Genomic DNA, 21,366 nt, shown 5'->3' on the forward strand with positions numbered 1-21,366 from the left:
CCGGCTCCTTTTGCCACCCACAAACGGGCAAAAAACTCCTCTGTGCCCAGCGAAGCTGTGGCTCCCCCATCCCTGCCAGTGTCCAAAGCCAGGCTGGATGGGACTTGGAGCAACCTGGTCTGGTGGAAGGTGTCCCTGCCCACCTTCCTGGATGATCCTAAAGGTCCCTTCCAACCCAAAGCGTTCCACGATTCTTTGAAACCCCCTGGCTGGTGCACGAGCCTGCTGAGAGGACATAAATATTTATGATCCCACTTCAGTTTATAAGAATTTTTTTCTTTATGGTCCAAACTGAACTACAGTTCTATTTGCAACAGGGGGCTTTTAGCTCAATAATTAAGGAGTCATGTAACCATGTATCAAGTGAGTAATTTCCGTGGTGGGTAACGGAGCTGGTCCACACTTAAAACATCACTCAGACAATTTGTTCCCTCGTGACAATTCAACACTTTCAAAGAGTTGTAATTATCTGTGTACTCCAGTAATTAAAATCTACCCGTGATTGCACTTGGAATGGCATAAATATTGCACAAATGCTGGATTATGTGGCATCTTTTTACAACACCCCATTAAAAGGGAGATGCTCTGAACCACTGCTGGCTGGGATAACGTTTGGTGCCTAATGGAAGCCAAATTTTAAGGGAATAAATCAACCTAATAATGCAATTAACAGCAGTGATAACAAGAAAAACAAACCCAAAAAAGGAAAGAAGGCATCCTCCCCCTTGCAGGACTCCTTTTCCATTCCTGCCATATCCTGTAGCTTCACCACAAAAAAAAAAAAAAATTACATTTCTTTCCCTTTCTGCTTTGGTATCCAAGTTTTCAGCCAAAAATGTTGAAGTCAACCAAGGAATTAATTTTTTCCTTTATAAAAGTACACAACTTTTCATCTGGTGTTCCAAAGTTACCCAGGATTTATTTGGTTTTTAAATTTTTTTCCTCAAACCCAAAAATTTAAAAAAGAAAGGGACTTGGAGTGAGAGGAAGGAGCTTTTTTTTTTTCCATAAATCACAATTTTCAACAGGCAGGAAAAAAAAAAAGAACAAAACCAGAGAATCTAAGAAAGCAGGTGCTTCTTATGAAACCTTTATCAGGTCAAACTCCCTATTTCCCAGCAAAATAAGATGCTGATGGAAAACCCATAGGCAGGCTAGAAATTAAGACTGACAAGGCAACACCAGAAACATAATCCACTGATATTATTCTCAGAATAAGGTTAATGGACAGGAAAATGCAGTGACTGGTGGAATCAAGGCCCTGTACTCTACCTGAATAAGTATAAAATCAAACTCCTTTGTAAAAGGGGAGTTGGATGGAATCCAGAATAGCCCCAGCTAAGCCAAATTCCTTGTTATAAACCCAAAAGGAGCAAGTGTCACCCAGCTGGGTGGAGATCCCAATGGGTTTTATTTCATTCCAGGGTGAAATAAATTGCTTTTTTAGCCCATTTCAGCAGCCCAGCCCCAAAAAGTCTGTGCTGAAGTGACTGCAAACAGCCCTGAATAACAGACAGCACATTCCAGCTGCAGACAGATGTGGGCTTTGGACCTGAGGAGCACATCTCAGCTCTCATTGTATTGCTCAGTCCCCAAATGCAATGTCCCAAAGCCGTGTCCCTTTGGGAAATGACTCCTTAAGCAGCCAGAATTCGGTTCCTCTGGGGCAAGATCGGGGCAAACACCACATTGTGGCTGTTCCCTTCTGCTGGAATTGTGACTCTTGCACCTCTGCTTTTAACGTGGCAATGATAATGTTAAACAACTCAACTAAAAAAAATAAACAAAACCAAAAAAACCACCACAACCACTCCTGGAAGAAAAATTTCTAAGTTGCACTGCCTAAAAATTAACTTTCATTCTGAATAGATGAGTAAAAAGCCTTAGACACCAAGTCACTCATCCAGGCAGGGAACAGGAGCTGTACTGGGAATGTGCACAACCAGCTTTTTGTAACCAGTAAACCAGGGGTGATTTGATCATCAATCAGTAAGGTCATCCACGGAAAGAAACATTGCACGGATAACCATCATGTATTTCCAAATAAATACATTAAAGAAAATTACAGATCTGCCTGCTGAGATTCGTTGGGCTGGGAACAGCTTCCATCAGTGACTTACGGTTAATTATTGTGATTTATTGGGAAGAAAAAAGCACACACAAAAGAAAGGAATCCCTAGAGCACATCCGCAACTGTTCATATGGACCCTCAAAACTGTCAGCACAAACAGCACTGGAGCCAACAGGTCTGGAACCAGCAAAAGGTCTGCTCCAAAGGCTGTAGGCAATGTAAAACCAGCTTTCTGGGACCTGGACCCTCACTGGCCATTAATAAAAATCCAAACTGAGGTGCCATCATCTCAAGGTACACGAGCAATTCCACCTCAGATGGGAAGTTGTTGCCACCACCACAGAGGGTGTGAGTATGAAGATATCTCCTCTGATATATTTATTCTGGTTTTCCTTTGCTTCCACGAGAACCTGCTGTAGGAGACATCCCACCTCCCATCACTTACCCTGGCCTGCTGCAGGATGGCTTGGGCTTGGGCCTCCTGGGCTGAAACAAGAGGTCCTTTGGATCCAGCATCTCCTCCTCCACTAAAGCGGAACTGATGGGGACAAGACGGAGAAAGCAGGTCACCGGGTTGCTGTCCTCCCACCCTCACAGTAGCCTGACTCCTAAACAATTTGGTTCAGCATGACTGACCCAAATCCATCACTGTCTTTCCAGCCCATCCCATTAACCCACCACACTCAGGTCACCCAGCTCAGAGCCACAAAAACCAACCGTGTTTCCCACGTCCGCGCCCGCCCCGCGAGCTCTGCCAGCCCGGAGGGACACACAATGGGGGGGATTGTGGGCTCTGCACGTGAGGACCTCACACACCACCGTTCAGAACTCACTGCACAGCTCTCACAGGGCTGATACTCCCTGTGTGGATGCTGTTGGCCAGGAGACCCCGAGCAGACGGGGTTGGATCAGGTCATTTGGCTGTAGCTCCCCGTTTGCCCCGAAAAAGGCCGGGTTTCTCAAGCGTGGCAGTTTGCTCCAAAAACCAGAGTTTGGCCTATGGTTCAAGCCAGGATCCCTCAGCACTCAAAGGATTTAAAAACCCCAAGCATTAATGTTTTATTTCCAAACTTGAAAGAGAAGGAGGTTAATGTTTCCTTCTGCCTCTTCCACCCCAAAAAGCCCCACTTTCCTGGGCACACACCCTCCTCCTGCCTTAGCTGTGTGCTTGGGGCCTTGCAAGAAGGATAGACCCGGCTGCAGAACCTACCTGGATGGTTCTATCACCTCCATTTCACCTTGGCCTTTCCCCTGATTGGTGTTAGCTGTGTGACCACACCGACTTGGCAAGGAGGTTCAAAGAGATGCAATTTATAGGCCCATGGTTTGTTCTGGAGGGGCCAACAAATGCATTGTAATGGCCAGCTGAGCTCCACTCTGAGCTCTTGGCCCAGCCTGCTCAGGAACCTTGCCAGGAACCTACCCAAGCCTTACCCAGGCCTTTGGAACCTGTCCAAGTGTGCTGAGGTTTGTCACTAAAAACTCCTTCCCTTTGGGACCCAACTACTTATTTTCAGCAGCTGGTTTCTATAGGGTTGTCTCACATCAAAGCAGACACAAAATATAACCATTCCTTTAGCATCCCAGGACCAAGAAGGCTGATTTGGTACTTACTGCCTTCATGTAGGAGACAAAAAATAACACAAATTAACCACTGGGCATCAAAGAAGACCAGTTTGTTCAGGTGCTCATAATTTTGGCTTTGAAGAACTGTTCGAGGTTCTTCACAGTAGGAGGGAGGGTTCTGCATGGAAATTTGGCCCTTGGAAATGTCTCCAGTTGCTTCTTCATGTGTTTTTGTCTCCAACGCTGTGCCCAGGCAGAAACACTTAAGCTTTTTCAGAGTTTAGGAAGTGTTTGGACAACGCTCTCAGGCACACAGTGGGATTTTTGGAGTATCCTGTACAGAGCCAGAAGTTGGATCCTTGTGGGTCCCTTCCAACTCAGGGTATCCTATGAATTCTATGACTACTCATAACTTCTGGAAATTTTAACCTAGTGCTTTTGACGAGTGGAGAAATTACAGTGCTTTGCAAAAAGTAAATTTACAAGGAAAACCATCAGGATCCGTCTTTTACCTCAAGGAAAACGTGTCCTTGGTGTGAAAGAGATGGGAGGCTTCTGCAGGAATGGGCACTGAACAGCAACAAAGCCAAGAGACCTGATCATTTAAATGCTTTTTTTAGTTATGCTTGTACTTACAGGCAACATAAGCATTGTCCCTGGTGGTCCTGGTAAACCATCTGCTCCTGGAAGACCTGGGCGACCAGGTGGTCCCTGCAAGAAGAACAAATAAAAATAAACTTCTGTAGCACCATTTTGATCATGTCCACACATAAGCAGCTGTGGTCATAAAGGGATATGTTATGATATTGTCTTGACACACAGGGATTGAGCTTGCAGACATCCCAATGCCACCACAAATTTTGTGGAAGTGCATCTGTAAGTCCACACGACTTTTCCTAGTAATTCCCTCTTCTTCCATCCTGGTCCCCACATTTCCAAACTCTTTTTGAGTGAACAACAAAAAAATCTCTGCAATGCTGCAAGTTAATGGAATCAATGTTTAGTTGGATCCGTTAAAACCTATTAAAAAAAAAAATATGAAACTTCATAACTCAGGGACAGTGAGATAGAAACGGAGCAAGATAAATTCATTTCCGTAGTGTTCAGTCATCTGGGTCATTCCATTTTTCTCTCTTCTGGCTTTTTTCCTTTTTTTTTTTTTTTAAGTCCTATGAGGCCACTTCCATCTCCAATGGAGTGATCCTGTCAGCAGCTGTAAATCAGCCAAACTCTGTGGATCTCAATGGAGCTGTGCTGATTAACATCAGTTTGAGTGTCTTTAACTCGTACTAAAGAAACGAGTGTACAGTAAAAGATCTATTGATGAAGCTATAAATAATCAAATATGGCCAATTTTCCCAAGACAGCCCATGGATTATCTGTATTCCCAACTGTGGACTTGACAAAAAGTTTAAGTTAACCCCAATTTAAACATCCATCCAGTGATCCTGCATGCAAACGAGGATGACATCCAACTACTCAATATGTGTGTCTAATTGCAATTTTCACACCAGCTTATGGTAGGAGTCACTTGACCACATCCCAGTGAGGCCAAAATAAATCCTGGTGCTCATTTTGTGGCCAGACAGAGAGGATTGCCTGGCCAACAGCTCAAGACTGAGGAGCTGGATACTCCTTTATTTAGTAAATGCCAATAATAAATCCACCTATAGAGAACCAATGCTGTTGGAAGGGCAAGCAACAGACACCTATGTTAGTTCTCACTCTCTTCAACTTCTCTGAAGCCTTCCAGTGTGTGCAATAGTAAAAATAATAGTAAGATAAAACCCTGACACAAATCTCAGACACAGATGGACATGCTGCAGGGTCACAGAAAGTCATATGTTCACCCCATAAGGCAAAGGGAGGTGGATAAAGGTGGGAAAAGGATCAGGGAAAGAAAAATAGGTAACGAAGTCCCTAAAAATCAGAGTATTAAAAATCCCAAACCACCAAACCAAAAGAGCTGGTGTGTTATCCTTGCCCCACTGTCTTCCAGAACAGTCTCTTTGCATTTCACACCTCTGTGCTCCTCCTTCTCCCATTCCCTCTATGCTGTGTTCAACTTCACAATTCCCTTATGTCTCCCGCTTACAGAGGAACCCAAAACACACCCAAGTCAGAGTTCCAAGCCCTAAATTAGAGCCCAGCACCAGGCAGGGGAGTGAGGAGCTGTGGCTACTCCACCCTGCCCCAGGCAGGACAGGGCTGTGGTGGGACCTGCACCACAATGACAGGGCAGAGCTGCCCCGCAGCCCCGCGGACCCGGAGCCCGGCTCTGCACCGTGACCAGCCCGGAATAACAACACTGCTCCCAGCACTGCTGCAGCAGCCAGAGCTGCAGCCAGTGATTTATCAGCAAAAAAATACAGGGAAAAAAGGACCAGCAGCTCCCTCAGCAGCGAAGGGAGGCTACAGAACACACCAGCCCATCCATTTTTCAAGACAGGCTCACGGTGTTGCGTTCGCGCTGTTTGCTCAGTCTGGCCAACACCGGAGCCCCTGACCCTGCTGATGAGGTGCAGAGGCCAGTCCCATCTGTTGGAGCAGAAGCCCCATAAATAATTTAGGCCAGACTTGTTTTATATAATAAACTTTCTTTTCTCTCCCTCTTCTCCTTTAACTCCAGTCCTGCATATGATGGCTCAGGAATGAGCTTTGTTTATCTCTCCGTGCGTGTGTGTACTCTGCCTGACAAATGTTGATGCAATGCTTTTATACCCATAAATGCCTCTTTTTGTTTCAGGTTGGGTGTGGGAGGTCTGTTCCTTGTGGGGTGGATCAGCGGGGGGCAAGGGGGACGGAGGAAAATCAAACCCATAAAGCACTTTGTAAATTTAAATTCACGAATGCCTGGAAGAAATGCGGCCTGCCAGGCTCGGGGCGTAAATCTGTGTCGCCCTCGTTATGTAAATAGGGATTTGCTGATATATGGGAGCCAGGAATGGGGACTTCAACTCTCATTTGGTGCAGTGCTCTAAAATGCCACGTTGAGTGCAAACACTGGTGCAATATTTCAAGGGAGTGGTTAAACTGAAGCCTCAGCGTGTTGGTGCTGGGGCTCCTCGAGTGGCAGGCAGTGAGAGTGGTACCCAACAGCCCACAGCACTGGAACTCAACATTCACTGAGTGTTTCTCTCTCTGATTATTTTGGTGCCATTTTCAGCCCTGGTCAGAAAATTATGTAATAGAAGACCTTTCTTGCAGTTTTTGGGGTCTGCTAGGCAAGGCAGCACTTGCTATCTTATGGGAAAACCAGCACCCTGAAAATATCAAGCCTTGCAGAAGCTCAATAAGGATTTTAGGGATCCTATTGCACTTCTGAGGTGCAAAACTGTCCCCAGAGGAATAAGTCTTTTGGGACTCAATGGCTGTATGGTCTTGGAAGACACAGCTATTGCTTTGTGACCAGCCTTTCCCCAAGGTGTGCTGAGCACCCCAGGGCACCCAGACACCCCAAAATTCCAAACACACAATGGGGAGAGTGATGGAGCTGCATTTTGCCCTAATGCTGCAGCTCATCCTGTTCAAAACAACACATTTTCCCACTTTCTTCATTCCAGCCTGGAGTACCCATGAAATAACTCTTTGGTCTCCTAAGTGCCGCATTTCCTTCTTCCCACTGCTCAAAGAAACCTGCCTAAGTCATCCCCAACCGCCCTCCCCTCAGCTGAGCCCCCTGAAACCTCCCACAAACAGGCTGCTCCACAGCTTTGCCATTGACACAAGTTCCTCTGCATGCTGTAAAATAACTGGGAAAAAATGAACGAGCTGACATGATGAATAAACCAGAGCTAAATGAATGTTGGCCAATATTAACATACCTGAATATTGTCAGTACATTAATTCAGTGCACCTGCCTGATTGCAAATAAAAAGTCTTTCTGTCAGATGCAGGCAGAAGGAACGTTCCTCCCCCTACACGGGGAATTCATGTAAATTCATGAGCCACGCGCAGGGTTAATAATAAACAAATTAAAAGTGGAGCTGCTCTAATTGAAAAGGAGTATTTTAATACAGTTGCAGTTCCTGGCTCTGCAAGTTCATCACTCCTCTCTGCACAGCATGTTGTATCACACTCTGTTCTGGACACTTGGAAAAGTGGGATGTGCTGCCTGTGCTAGAATGCAAATTATTCCTTTCATTTTAGGGTGTGGAGCAGCATCGTCAGGGACAGCGTGTCTGCTGCTGGTTGGCTTTGCAGGGCTGTTCAAGAGGAGCTTGGCCAGCAAATGTCTGCATCTGCCTGGACAAATGACAGAAACACACTCCCTTGTCACCAGGGGCAGCATCCAGCCTGCCAGGAATGCAGGAGTAGATACAGTACATCCAAGGGAGGAGAAGAGGAAGCTGGGCATCACGCAGGAACCCAAGCAGGACGAAGACCTACCAAGAATCTGATGAAGCCACACAGCTCTTTTGAGTAATCCTGGACCACTGCAAGATGCAAAACACAGCTGGGGCCTTGCCCAGCTCACCCATCCTCTGGGAAGCCAACACCAAGGATGAAGAAGCTGCCCTTGGTCCTTCAGGAGGGTCCAGGGCTGCAGTGCCACAAGGGTTAATTAAGCCCAGCTCTCCAGGAGCAGTGACCCTGGCTCACAGCCCTGGGCTGAGCCTGCAGCCTGTATTGACTTTCTGAGCTCGCAGGCACCGATCGATGGAGCACAGTCAGGGCCCCTCGTTCTCAGTCATGTCACAACCACCAGGAACGTTATTACTGTTCCATCCAAAAACACAATAAATACACCAGGAGTGTAAACGAGGTGAGGGTCTCTCCAGCAGTGCTCCAGGGGAAAAAGTGGGAATGCAGCAGCCAGCAGACTCCGGCCAATCCCCCAGGGACCAAGAAGGCAACAAAGAACCACTGCTAAAAAAAATCCTGGGCCCAGGTTATGGATATTGCCACAGGAACGCCCCAACAGCTGAGGAATCTCCTGAAGTGCACCTTAAAACCACTGCATTCACTTCCCAGTGCAGGCCAGCAATGATTTTAATTCTCTCAGTGGTTGCATTTTGCAACATGGGTGCTTCAGAAAGAAAAGGGAACACAGGGATGGCCACCACAGAGGAAACCACAGCAGACCTCTGGCATCAATGCAACAGTAAAAACAAGGCTAAAGGGAGATCCTTGGGGGCACAGAGATCTTGTTCTGATCTTCTGTAATTAAAGGAATTCTCCCTCCTATTTTTTCTGGGTCTTAGGTTGCTCAATTAAGACCAAAGAAAAAGAATGTTCTAGAAAAAATGTATATAATCAAGGTCATGACATGAACACTTAAAGAATTTGCAGCAATTAAATGTGTGAGACACACATCAGAACAGCACAACTCCCTTATCCAGCCAGACCTTCCCGTTGTCTTTTCCCACCTTGTCCAAGCCAAAAAATCTTCCAGAAAAGTAGGAAGCCCTACAAAGGCAGAGAGTCTGCATCTGGTCACCCCAGTTTGTCATTGCTGGGCACCCAGGAGGCAAAGGGGATGTGGTTCCCCACCTAGAACTGAGCTCTTGGCTCCATGGAGGATGCTGTGGTGAACTGTGGGTGAACAAAAGCAAGTGAGGAGTGCATTGGCAACAAGGTCACTCCAGAGACTCAGCTCTTGAAGCAAGGACAGTGGGTCTTAATTTGTGGCATTGCCAAGCACTGGAATTGCTGCTGGAATGGTGCTCATGCACCACTCACTGACCTGAGGCTTGAGTTCAGCAGCTCCCAAAACACAGGTCACTGCTGATCCCAGATGGAGACTCAGCAATAACAAATAAATACACAGTTCTGACTGAAGTGTGGTGTTAAATTATGGGATTTGGGGACACAATCCACAAAAGTATTTGGGAGCAGCTGCCTTTGATGAGACATCCCGAAGCCAGAGGCTTCTGCAGCAGCAGTTTACAAAGCAGTGGCTGCCAGGGACAAAACTGATTTACAGTAACATCAAAACCTAAGTTATTGCATTGTTAAAGCACATAAATCAGTCTCTAGTGCTGCTGGTACAGACCAATAATCCACGTCCAGCAAAGGTGAAGTGCTGCACAAGAGCCCCTTTCCCACTGGGAAGGGGGAAGTTTGGGACACAAAATGAACATAAGGAAAGACCCACAGCAACAGTGCTGGTGTGACCACAGGACCATCCTGGTCCCAACCAAAACCAGACCCTCTGCCAGGACTCACAGCACCAGCTGCAATGAGGATTCAGAAGAGTGGTTGAACTTCATTTTACTGTGTTAGTGACTATTTTGGTATTTGCTCATCCTGTTCCCCCAGTGCCACAGCCCAGCTCCTGCACTGGAAGGAGCAGCCAAAGAGCACAGACAGAGAGCAGAGGGTTTTCAGCCCAAACTATTGGTTTTAACTTGGAAAATGGCTTAATATATTTGACTAACGTGGCTGTTCCCCAACCCTTTGCCCCAAAGGTCAGCACTGTACCCCACCATGAGTTCCTTTGGGGACTGACTCAGAGGAAAGTGCTATTACAGGATGAGAATGATTTTAGGGCTCCAGGGACACATCACAGTCCCACTGTGCACACACAAAAGCACCCAAAGCCTCAGCAAAGAGGACAAAAACACAAATACTCACCCTCTCCCCGGGGTCACCCATTAAGCCCACGGGTCCAGTTGGTCCTGGAGGTCCTGGAAGGCCCTAGCATGGAAAAAAAGACAGGAAAAAAGTAAGCCACTAAAATGTGTTATTATTTGTAGCAGATTTATACAACTAGCAGGAAAAGATTCAGAGCTTTCTGTTTATTTTTGCACCAGAAAATCCACCCCAAAGCACTCTGTGCACATATGTGGCATATGGAAGCAATAGAGCCCGGGGACAGCCGTGTGCTGAGCCCTCCATGTGCACCCCAAACCTGGAGTAAGGGAAAAGTGCCACTTACTGCTGGGCCTTCAGGACCAGGTGGGCCTTCCACCAGCATACCCTGGGCAAGAGGAAGGAAAAAAAAGTAATTAGCAAGGCACATCCCTCAGGTCACTTTGATTCCAGGGCTTTATTTAAACCCTGCACTTAAATATTTCAGGTCTTGATGCTACATGGAGACACCCCAGAGATGAAGGGTTTCCACCCTCTTGGATGGTATCTCCTGTGTCCCTGTTGCCAGAGGCACAGAAGGCCCATTGAAAAGCCAAATAATGTCTATTTAAATCATTGAGGGCATGACAAACAGCCCTTACTCTCAGCATCAGGCCCATCCTCACCCCAGCACAGGGTCACCTTCCTAGACACAGCCCTTCTCTCTTTGCCCACAGTCAGGCAAAGGCAAACCCTGCAGCACAGCCAGCCTTGATGGTGCTGGAGCTTCAGGAAAAAAAAGCTGTTTCTAGACCCAAAGAACTTAAAAAGTAGTTAGCAATCAAACAGCAAGATGCTTTTTAAAATTATTTTTTCCAGCAGACTGCACGCTGTGATTTACTCTGTGTAAGTAGGAAATCACTGTGTGGGCAAAATGGTAAAATAATGCTTCTCCATCCGTTTTAATCTAAATATTTTGTCATAACTTCATATCAGATCTATCATGTGCTCAGTAGAATTGAGGTGGTTTTTTTTTCTTTCTGAGTATGTAAGAGGTAAAAAAGAAACCTCCCAATAAACCTGGCAAATGTTTTCCAGGATGATGTTTTGGGAAGAGCCCCACAGAGAGCACTGCCCCTTTTATCTCTGGAGCCCAGCAACAGCCAGGTCAAGCCAGAGCAGTTCCACCACTTCCCAGCTCACCTGTAGGAAACAGGGACATTTCTCCTATGGGATGAAATCCATCTTTAAAAATCTCTAGATAAGCAGTTGGCTCACGTGAGTGAAGCCTGGAGGAAGCAAGTGCATGGGCTGCTCTTGGGACACCCTTAACTGTTCTCAGGCTCTGGTGCCAAAAGCCTTGGCTGACCCAGGGCAACCACTCCAGCAGACAGGGCTGAGCTGAACGAATCTGAAGTGTCTAGAGGAAAATCCAGGCATTCCTGCCCCAAAAGCCACAGTCTCTAAGCCCAGAGGAGCAAAAAATAGCATAAAACACGCTGCCATGGACCATCCCTGCTTCCATCAGCGGGATACACGTTTCTGCACTGCTAATGCGTGGCCAGCACTATTTTCTGCCTTTCCCAGTGTCCACACTACTTGTTACCACCTCGTTTAAAATCTCATTTAAAACCTGGCCTCTCCCTCAGTTGGATGTGTGAGGGGAAATTTGCTGCTGCTGCCACCACCACAGAAGTGCCTCTGCAGTCGTTCTTCACCAGGAAAGAATTTAGGTCACAAGGTTTCACCCTGTGCCCATATTTTGACAGCAGGTTCCCCTGTGGGCCATGGAGACACTGTTTTCCTCTGGGTGGGAATTAGGGGTGAACTCCACACCCCCTTCCCCCAGCCTGCACTGACTATGAGCTCTTGCTGTTGGAGACTTCAATGGAGAGGTGAGTTCTGTTGATGGAGAAAGTCTCCCCCAGAACACCCACTAAGCACTGGTTCCTTTTCAGACACACAGTGAAGGACATTGCAGGGAAAGCCCCAAATCCATCCCTGTTGAGACCAATGATGGCACATTTTTGGTGTGACAGGTTCTAAAACAAAAACTAATCAGTGTCTGGGCTGGGACAGAGAGTCACAGCCCACAGAGGACTCTCCAGGAGATTTTTGGGCTGCTGGGTGCCAGCATTACCCTGGCCTGAGCACACACAGCACCGAGGTTCTGCTTCCCATGGCCACCTCAGACTCTGGGGACACTCCTCCACATGGGCAGGAGTCAAGGCTAATTAGCTAATTTGAGATGCAAACATCCTTGGCATCTTCCCATACTTATCTGTTGGTTTATGTTGAGCTCCAGCCTTAGGGACATCTGGAGATTCTCCTTGGCAAGAAACCTCCACTGTTTACGTGATTTCTCATCAATGAGAGCAATGGAAACGTGCAAGGGTTTGGGGACAGGACCCATGGGGGGGGGGGTGCCACCAAGGGTAATCACCTCGGGGAGAGCAGGCAAACCAGGGATTTGGGACTGTCCCAGAGGAAAACAGGGTGTTGCCTCCACTAAGTCAACACAAGTGAAGCCACTATGACAGAAACAGCCCAAAGTCTGGCACCAACACCCTCCCTAAAAGTAGATGTGAGCATCAGGGTCCCCCCAAAAAGGACAGAGGGCTCTGAGGAGGCGGCAGCACCCTGATGGCTCCAGATCTTGGATGTCTGGGGTCCCTGCATCCCTCCTCTCCATCCTTTCTCCCCCTGCCTCTGTCCTGCCCTGCTGCCTCCAGCAAGTGTCAGCACAGAGCAAGGATTGAAGGACAGGCGGTTTGAACGAGGAGGAGAGAAAATCCAGCAGAATCCAACTTTGCGTTTGGTTTTTATTTCCCTTCTCCTGCAGCTCCCACAAAAAAAAAAAAAAAATTAAATAATAAAAAAAAAGGGGGGAGCTAAAAAGCGCAGCAAATCCGAATTTTCCTGCTAAAGAGGAGCCGCACGGAGAGGGACCGGGCAGCATTTGGTCTTGTTTACTTTCTGGCAAAAGCTGTACATGCTCCAGTGTTTGGAAATCGTGCAGGCGGCCAAATTCTTTCTGGATGATTAAACTTAACTATTTTGTTCGCTGTGTAGCGTTTCGGGCCGGGTTCCTGCCATCGCCTTCGCGGGGTTTGGCTGCCCACCCCTCCCCGGGGTTTGGCTGCTCCCCTCCCCCGTCCTCTCCCCACCCCTCCGATAAGGAAATCACTCGTTCTTCCTTTTGTTTGCAGAGTGGGAGCGAGACCCAGAAAGGAAGAGAAAAAAGGGAAGGTCGGGAATGCTTTTATTAGGAACTCAGGCTTTTCAAGCCCCGCTGCTGCAGCCCAGCTTCTCCCTGGCTCCCTTCTCCACTACCGGCAGGAGTTTCAGGCAGAGGAGGAAAGGAAGGAAGAATTAGAAGAAAAATAGTGGCCTCGGGATGATGGGAAGTGCTGCTGCAACGCTGGCTCTCTGCCAAGGAAAATTAGGTTAATTGAGCCGGTGGTGAGCAGCGAGCATGGGCTCAGCCTTTCCGGGGACCTGCTCGGGGGAGGTGGGTGCAAGGGCCTGAAGTTCCATCTCCAGCCTGGGGAGGAGCAGGAATGGGGGTACCTGGGCGTCCTGACACACTGAGAGGGACAGACAGATGGGCACCAACCAACAGCCCCTTGCTCTGCTCAGCAGGAGCCTCTGAGCAAGCCCCAGCCATTCCCACCGTGGGGCAGCTGGGCAGCAGCTCCACCCTCACCTCAGGGCTGCTCAGTTGGGCACCCACGTTTTCTGCAAAGGGCACAGGCAGATTATAACCATTATTCAGAAAGAAAAACAACCTCAGAAACAGCCCAGGGCAGAACTATAAAGGAAGAGTGTGCTGGGTTCCACTCCTGGGGCGACAGAGAGTTTCTCTGCAAGTGGAATCTGGTGGGATCCCGGGGCTGGTGCAGGAGCAAACCTCTCCTTTCCACAGCTGTGTGCAGGGAGAACCCTTTTATTTCCAGAGGGATGAACCCATTAGTTGCACAATTAAAGCCAACCCCAGGCTGCAGGTTCAGGTCAGGATTCGACCTGGCCACGGGCTGCGAGTGCTCAGGGGAGCAGGTTTGCTGTGGAGCCAGGGGCACTTCCAACCCTCTGGAGGGGTGAGATGTGCCCCCTGCCTGAAGCTCCAGTTTTTATCTTCCTAAATGAGAGATTTCATGGGAAATTTTGCACTTCCTTCATGATTTAGGTCACTTCTTGAAGTTTAAAAAAAAAAAAATTAAATATGCAATTGCAGTATTTTACGTTAAAAGTTTTCAAATGAACCAAGTAATTCTTTCATGGGAAATTTTGCACTTCCTTCATGATTTAGGTCGCTTCTTGAAGTTTTTTAAAAAAAATTAAATATGTAATTACAGTATTTTATGTTAAAAGTTTTCAAATGAACCAAGTAATTCTTTCGTGGGAAGTTTTTCAGCCTCCCAGCTGTATCACTGAGACAATACTGAACCACCAAGTACCACTAAGACTCACTGAACAAATCCTTTGTGCCTTTTTTCCTTGAGGAAAAACAGCAAAAGCCAAAAAGTCAGATGGTCCTTACCGGCTCAATAATGGCAGGTTCCCCCTTCTGCCCCTTCTCGCCCCGTGGGCCACCGATCTGCAGCACACAAGGGAAACACAGAAGTCAGAGAGGACAATCCTTCAGCAGCAGCATCTCCAGTCTGAGCAGGAATTGCAGCTAGAGGTCCTGGGAGAACTGCAACCCAAGGAGCTGCTGAAATTCCTGCTGGAGGGACACGGGGGCAGCTCCTCCTCGCCTCGGGGCAGGTGGGTGAATCCAAGCGAGATGATGCTCCCAACACTGGTTTTTGTGTTGCTAATTATGCTCTAAATCATGGAAAGGCAAATATTATGAACTAGTCTTCTCCTTGATGGAGAATGAGCCCTCTTACCCCCTCATAGATGGTGTCCTGGTTCGCAGGCATCCCGGGCCCGATGTCGGGAGAGGCCGTCCGGTCGTAATAATTCTCATAATAATTCCCATCATATTCTTTTATTGTTTCCTCGGTGAAATCTTTGTCCAGGTCATCTCCTCCTTGAGCAGCCTGGAAGGGAAAGAGCAGCAACGTGTCAGGCTGCAAATCTCTCTTGGTTACACACGCCAGGATATCAATAATATTAATAATATAATATTATATATTAACAATATAATAATATAATATTAATAATATTATATTACATATAATATAATATTAATATCATATGTGATTTGTGCAAAGTGAGGGATGTTTTACAATAGTAGTTACATGTAAAAAATCTGAGTATAAGTAAATTCTGGAGTTTTAAGGTCTCCAGTGACCTCCAAGGTTCTTCTCCAGTGGCAGGCGAGAATGAAAGGAGAATCTTTATGTCAAAGGCACACTCTGGCTTTCCCTGGGATTTCTTTGTTGATCCCTGATAAAACTGTCAATACGAAAGTTTGAGTGTGGAAAACAAAGCCCATCTCACGTCAGGAGGATCCTGCAAACTCTGAATGCCTAAAGAAAGAAGGAATGGAAGTTCCAACTCCAAGTCCTCCTCATCTCTCATGGCCTCAGCATCCAAGACCCTGGATTATCAAGCACAAGAAGTCACACATCCGTTCCCATATTTAAAATGCACATCAAAACCACAATGTGTCACATTGAGGATCCAATTACAGGAGGAAATGTGGAAAAATCCAAGTCGGCTTCTCTGAAAACCTCCTGTTTGTTTAGTCTGGGATCCAATTTGCAACTGTTCTTGTCCAAAGAGCAGAAGCAGAAATCTTTACAAAGCTGATGCCTTAATCCCTGAATCCCTCCTGAATCCTTACAGCAACAGATGCTATGGGCCACAAGCAAGGACATCTAGACAAGCATCAGAATTTCCTTGCTCCTCTCCATATCCCTGTGCTTCCAGCAGCCTGGCAGGCACAGTCCCTTGGCATCCTTTGCTTGGAGCAGCACTGCGAAGAACAACATGTGCTGCTGATATTTATTTTCTTTCTTTCCTATCCAGGTAATGACCAAAATAGTCCATAAATTGAATTATTTCCAGTGCTTCCCGGAGAAATTATCTCCTCACTACTATGAATTCAGAATCACTTAAATGCCATCACCACTTCCAGACCCTGTTTCTGTGCCAAAACTGCTCAGAACTCATAAACACGAGCATCTGGATCTAAATTCAAGAGGGTTTAAAGTAAGAATAAGCCTAGAGCTAAGGCAATCATCACCCCACCTTCTTTTACCTCTGCAAATACCAACTGGCCTTGGCAGAAATTACAGTCTGGTAATTATTCAATTAGAAAACTTGGCCAAATCAGCGTTATTGGATCTAGTGCTATCACACATGTCTTTTACCCTGTTTGAAATATTTTACCTAGTTTTACACTTCGAAACCTTAAAACCTGGTTATCTGGCTATAAAGGTTTGGGGACAACACAGCAAATTGCATGTCTTGAAGTGAATATCAAAAATGTCTGGTTTGATATTTTAATTAAGGTCCACGAGTCTATTTGCATGGAAAGATGATATTATGAATAACTGGGCAGAGAGGGAGGAAAGTTCTCCATGCTGAGACTTGCAGGTGCTTTGGAGAAAAACCAAACCAAAAGCCTAACAATAATCTCCTTAACAATGTCGTTCTACAAGCTGAATGAGAAAACAGTCAAGAAGGAAAAGTGGAGGCCCCAAAATCAGTGTGTGAGTACTGTGACTCTCCTTGGCTGGTAACAGCTTCAGTTAAACCACTTTTAATTCTCCCTTTGAGAAGCAATGTCCATGGGAAATGCTGGTATCACATCTGGACAAGTAAAACAAAGTGCCTGAAGAACAGCAGGGCATGAACAAAATCTGTGTGTCCTGTGCTCCTCCTGCTCAGGGGAGTATTGCTGCCTACTAAATCCTGGAATTGCTTCCCTGGCCTTTAGCAGGGTGTTACCAACCAGAATGAAACCCAAGCCCAGGAGAGCCAGTGACTCTTCCTGCCTCCAAAGCTCTCACAGAGTTTCATTTGTGTAGAACTAAATCCCCTTTTAATTCCTGTTATAGGAATCAGAATCTCCCCAAAATACAGACAGTGAACTTCAATAGTGACAGACACATCCTGATCTTGCAGCAAGTCTGCCAAGGAATGATCAAAATGACCATTTTGCACCAAGATTATCCTGTTTGATCCCAGGACCAAAATTGAGCAGTGCAGGACCAGCACCATGAGGAATGCCCAGAGTCCCAGCCCACCTCTGCATCCCTGTACAGCAGTCCAGGGTCTCCGACTGCTGGAAAAAACCTGGGACAACTTGAAATTATGCCACACTTCCTCATGACCATGAGCACTATTTTGTTCCCTAAACTAGCCAAGAAACTTAGGAGTTTTTTAGGTAATTATTTTGAAGAACATGTAAACTTCTCCATCCACTGCAGCAGGCTGTATTCCTGCTGGAACTCTGTTCCTAATAACTGCTATTGGGAAGGGAATTATATGTACAATCCTAATCCCCGCTTCCATTCTGCTGGACTCAAGATTTGGTTTCCCCAGGAGTTTGTGGCTGCAGACAGGACCCTTAGCTCCTACTCCAAGGTGTAAACCTGGAATCTCTTAGCTATCTGTCCCTCAGGCTGGCACTTTTTGGGAGTCTTCCCTATGTCATGCCATGTTAGCCTTCGCCTCAGTGCACGGGAATCTCCTCCAGCCAGGCAGGTTGTGTCCTTTCCTCTGCTCATCAGCCTAAAGATCCACTGGAGCAATATCCCACCCAGGAGCATTCCTACAGCCCTTCCCATCCAAACACCAGCTCCTTTGGAACTGCCAGAGGCAGCCAGATGCTTTGCCAAGGCCTGGCTGAGCTTTCCCATCGGAAAGCCACACCGTGTGTTTCCCTACCTGAACTTTCCTCCTCTTCTATTTCCTTTTCCTAACCAGTAAAGCGGCCCTTGAGCCTCTTACTTCCTCTCCCAGTTTTATTTTTTTAAGGCCACACTATCCAATCTTTAATTCCTCTCTATTAGAAAGTTCAATCTTGGCCAAAGATTTCTGGCTCTTTGTCAGGAAACAGAAAACTTTCCCATCCCTGGGCTCCCTCAGGTTGGCGCTCGCTCCCTCGATACGCTGGAGCCTCTTCTGTTTCCCTCTGTGTATCTTTTTTAGCTGCTCAACCTCCTTCTCCAGCACATTTTTCATCCCCAGTTGGCTGGAGTGGATCCCCCCACGCCCCAGCCCTCGGGGCGGTTGGATCCACGCCCGCCTCTCTCCAGCTGCTCCTCTCTTTGCTTGGACACTTTCCCCGACACCTTTTCATTCAAACTTCCAGCTCCAAGTGTCTCGGCCAACTCTCGCTGTCTGGTTTGCCACCTTCCAGCGCCTCCCGGGAAACCTGGAATTTTGACATCCCCGTCAAGCAAGTAATTCTTCTCCACTTGAGAAACCACCACCAAACTCTTCCTGGGGGGTAGGATGGGACTTGGCAACATCAGAGAACCGTGGAATGGTGTGAGTTGGAAGGGACCTTAAAGATCATCCAGTTCCAACTCCAGGGGCAGGGACACCTTCCACCAGAGCAGGTTGCTCAGAGCCCCATCCAGCCTTGCCTTGAGCACCTCCATGTTATCCCACTATGAATTCTCCTTGCTGATACTCCTGGATAATGAAGAATTTGCCTCATCTAGTGCCATTATTTCCTTGCACAGTGAATTCTACAGCTCTGCAGCTCCCCAGCAATTTATCTCCATCTCATCTAAGGCTCAGACCAACATTCATCTATTTGAGCATCCGTATAAAAGGCGAGAACTGGGCAAGTCTCAGGGATAAGAGAGTCTCAAGTGCAACATATTTCAGTTGAAGCAGATTAAAATATGGGTAGAGAAAAGTGTAAATGCTCCAACAGAAACGTCAGCTGTGGGATCTGGACTGATCTCATCTCTGAGCTGATCTGTGCACAGAACAGAGGGGCTCGTTCTGGGTGAATGCAGTTGTTTGAAATCACTGGGTTCCTTTCCCAGTGTTGAAATGTTGGGTGTTTTTTAAGCAACAAACTGAAAAACAAAGATGCTATTCAGTAGGGCTGCCAAAATGAAAAATATTGATGTCCTCCATCGAATCAACATTTTGAGGATTTATATTAAGAACTTCGAAGTAAAATGCTTTTAGTTAGATTTTAACATCAACCCTCATTTCTCTTTTTGTCAGAAAACCACTTCATGCAAGGAAATGCAGATGTCAACATGAACAGATTTTTCCAGGGGAATAATCCTTAACTCTAAGTGTCTGCGTTCCCCACCCTGAAATATCTGGAGTGAAAATATTTTACAAGGAACTTCCTCTTCCAGCAGCTGCCTAAAGCACTTACGGGTTTTACCATTTGGGTGCTCGCGTCTCCTTTGCTTTCAGGGGCTAAGAAACACCAGAAATAACAAACAAAATGCAAGAAACACCAGAAATAACAAACAAAATGCAAGAAACACCGGAAATAACAAACAAAACGCAAGAAACACCAGAAATAACAAACAAAATGAAAGAAACACCAGAAACAACAAACAAAATGAAAGAAACACCAGAAATAACAAACAAAATGAAAGAAACACCAGAAATAACAAACAAAATGAAAGAAACACCAGAAATAACAAACAAAATGAAAGAAACACCAGAAATAACAAACAAAATGCATTGAAATTACATCAGTCTCGTTGTAGGTGATGATGGTGCTCGTGGGCAGCTCAGCTTCCACAGCATTTTCAGTGAGGCCACCCTGGGGATCTACTTCCTCGTTGTAGTTGATGTCTTCATAGGGCATGGGTGTGAAGTACTCCTCGTTGATGGTTTCATAGTTGTACTCATCAACAAGGGGATCATCCACTGTCCCGTCCTCCTTCGGTGGCTTCCCGGGGTTCCCTCTCTCCGGTGGCACCGTGGGAGCAGGATAATCCTGGGGCAGAAATAAAACATCAGAATCAGAGAAACAAAAAAAAAAAAAAAAGAAGATTCTGCATCATCCTCCACCTCCCCTTCTATAAAGATGCTGTTTATCAACCTCATCATTGCCAGGACCCCGCCTCGGTACCTCCTTGATTTCAGGTCTCTCTCCAGCAGCCACTTCAGGAGGGCCAGGTTTGGTGGTGGGGGCTTCTGGTTTTACAGAGTCATCAACATCTTCATAGTAGGGGTATTCATAGTAGTAGGTGTCACCTTCTCCCTCCCCGTCCGTGTACTGCAGGGAGAAGATGAGAAGCAGAAAATGAGCACCCCAGCATATTCCTAGCAGCTCCTTTAGACAGCATGGTTTCAAACTGGCAGAGGGCAGAGTTAGGTGAGATATTAGCAACAAATTCTTCCCTAGGAGGGTGGTGAGGCCCTGGCACAGGTTGCCCAGAGAAGCTGTGCCTGCTGCATCCCTGACAGTGTTCAAGACCCTGTTTTATGAGGCTTGGAGCAACCTGGTCTAGTGGAAGGTGTCCCTGCCCATGGCAGGGGGTTGGAACTAGATGGACTTTAAGGTCCTTCCAACCCAAACCAGTGATTGTGTGATTTATTTTTTTTTAATCTCGGATTGCTGAGGCCTCCCAGGTCACCCATCTTACATCCTGAGGGAGGGGAAGGAAGCACCGGAGCCGCTGTTTCCACTCATCCGACTGCACTGACAGCATCCCTGTCGCTTCCCATCCACCCACAGCCCGCAGGCAGAAGGGCTCTGGAAACTTCAGTGTGTTCCACAAGGCGTCAGTCATTCTTCAAAATGAAATCCAAACAAACCAGCTGGTTACAGCCGGGCATGGAGAATCTCCTCGCCAGCCCAACGCTCTCGCTGGCAGCCGCCGGCGGCGCGTGGAAGAGTTATTCTTACATGGAGCAACACGGCCCCGAGACAAGCCAGCTCTTGTTGAACTGCTGGCTCCAAAAGAAGAGTTTTATTTTCCTACTACCACGTATTTCGACCGTACCAAAGTGTGTTTTATTTCTCTTATTTATTGTTTCTCCTGAAGCGCTGCTTACAGCACTTGCCTGGGGCTGGGTGGCTGTGCTGCTCCCCAAAGCCCTGCTTAGGTGCAGGATTAATTCAATTCCAAAAATAAACTGAGAGAGCTGAGGGCATTACAGCTTTGTGGGGATTCAGCAGGAACCCAGGGGTTCCAACTCTCAACCAAGAGAGTTGTTGAGAAGTGACTGATGATGCCGGGCACCAGCTGCTGGGGGCTGAGCCTGAGACCTCCCAGACAAGGTCAAAATTCAGGTGATGCTCTTGTGGAAGTCAGTCACACCCA

General features: G+C 46.9%; 1 protein-coding gene and 1 long non-coding RNA gene across 3 annotated transcripts in view; one reads left to right on the forward strand and one right to left on the reverse strand.

Annotated features, from left to right (window-relative positions):
* COL5A1 (collagen type V alpha 1 chain) overlaps positions 1-21,366 on the reverse strand; it is a 148,251-nt gene that overhangs the window by 61,204 nt on the left and 65,681 nt on the right. For both annotated transcript variants that reach the window (XM_032708398.1, XM_032708397.1), the window contains exons 6-13: positions 20,169-20,315; positions 19,785-20,033; positions 15,043-15,195; positions 14,691-14,747; positions 10,518-10,559; positions 10,214-10,276; positions 4,274-4,348; positions 2,517-2,609 (exon numbers count right to left, since the gene is read on the reverse strand). In XM_032708398.1, the coding sequence (XP_032564289.1) occupies positions 2,517-2,609; positions 4,274-4,348; positions 10,214-10,276; positions 10,518-10,559; positions 14,691-14,747; positions 15,043-15,195; positions 19,785-20,033; positions 20,169-20,315 (879 nt within the window). The remainder of the gene's footprint in view (positions 1-2,516; positions 2,610-4,273; positions 4,349-10,213; positions 10,277-10,517; positions 10,560-14,690; positions 14,748-15,042; positions 15,196-19,784; positions 20,034-20,168; positions 20,316-21,366) is intronic.
* Positions 1,941-20,614, forward strand: LOC116797132. The gene is made up of 4 exons (XR_004360577.1): positions 1,941-1,952; positions 8,863-8,871; positions 9,655-9,659; positions 20,448-20,614. It is a non-coding gene; the product is annotated as an uncharacterized LOC116797132 (long non-coding RNA).

This window comes from Chiroxiphia lanceolata, chromosome 21 (genome assembly GCF_009829145.1).
Source record: "Chiroxiphia lanceolata isolate bChiLan1 chromosome 21, bChiLan1.pri, whole genome shotgun sequence".
Classification (NCBI taxonomy): Eukaryota; Metazoa; Chordata; class Aves; order Passeriformes; family Pipridae; genus Chiroxiphia; species Chiroxiphia lanceolata.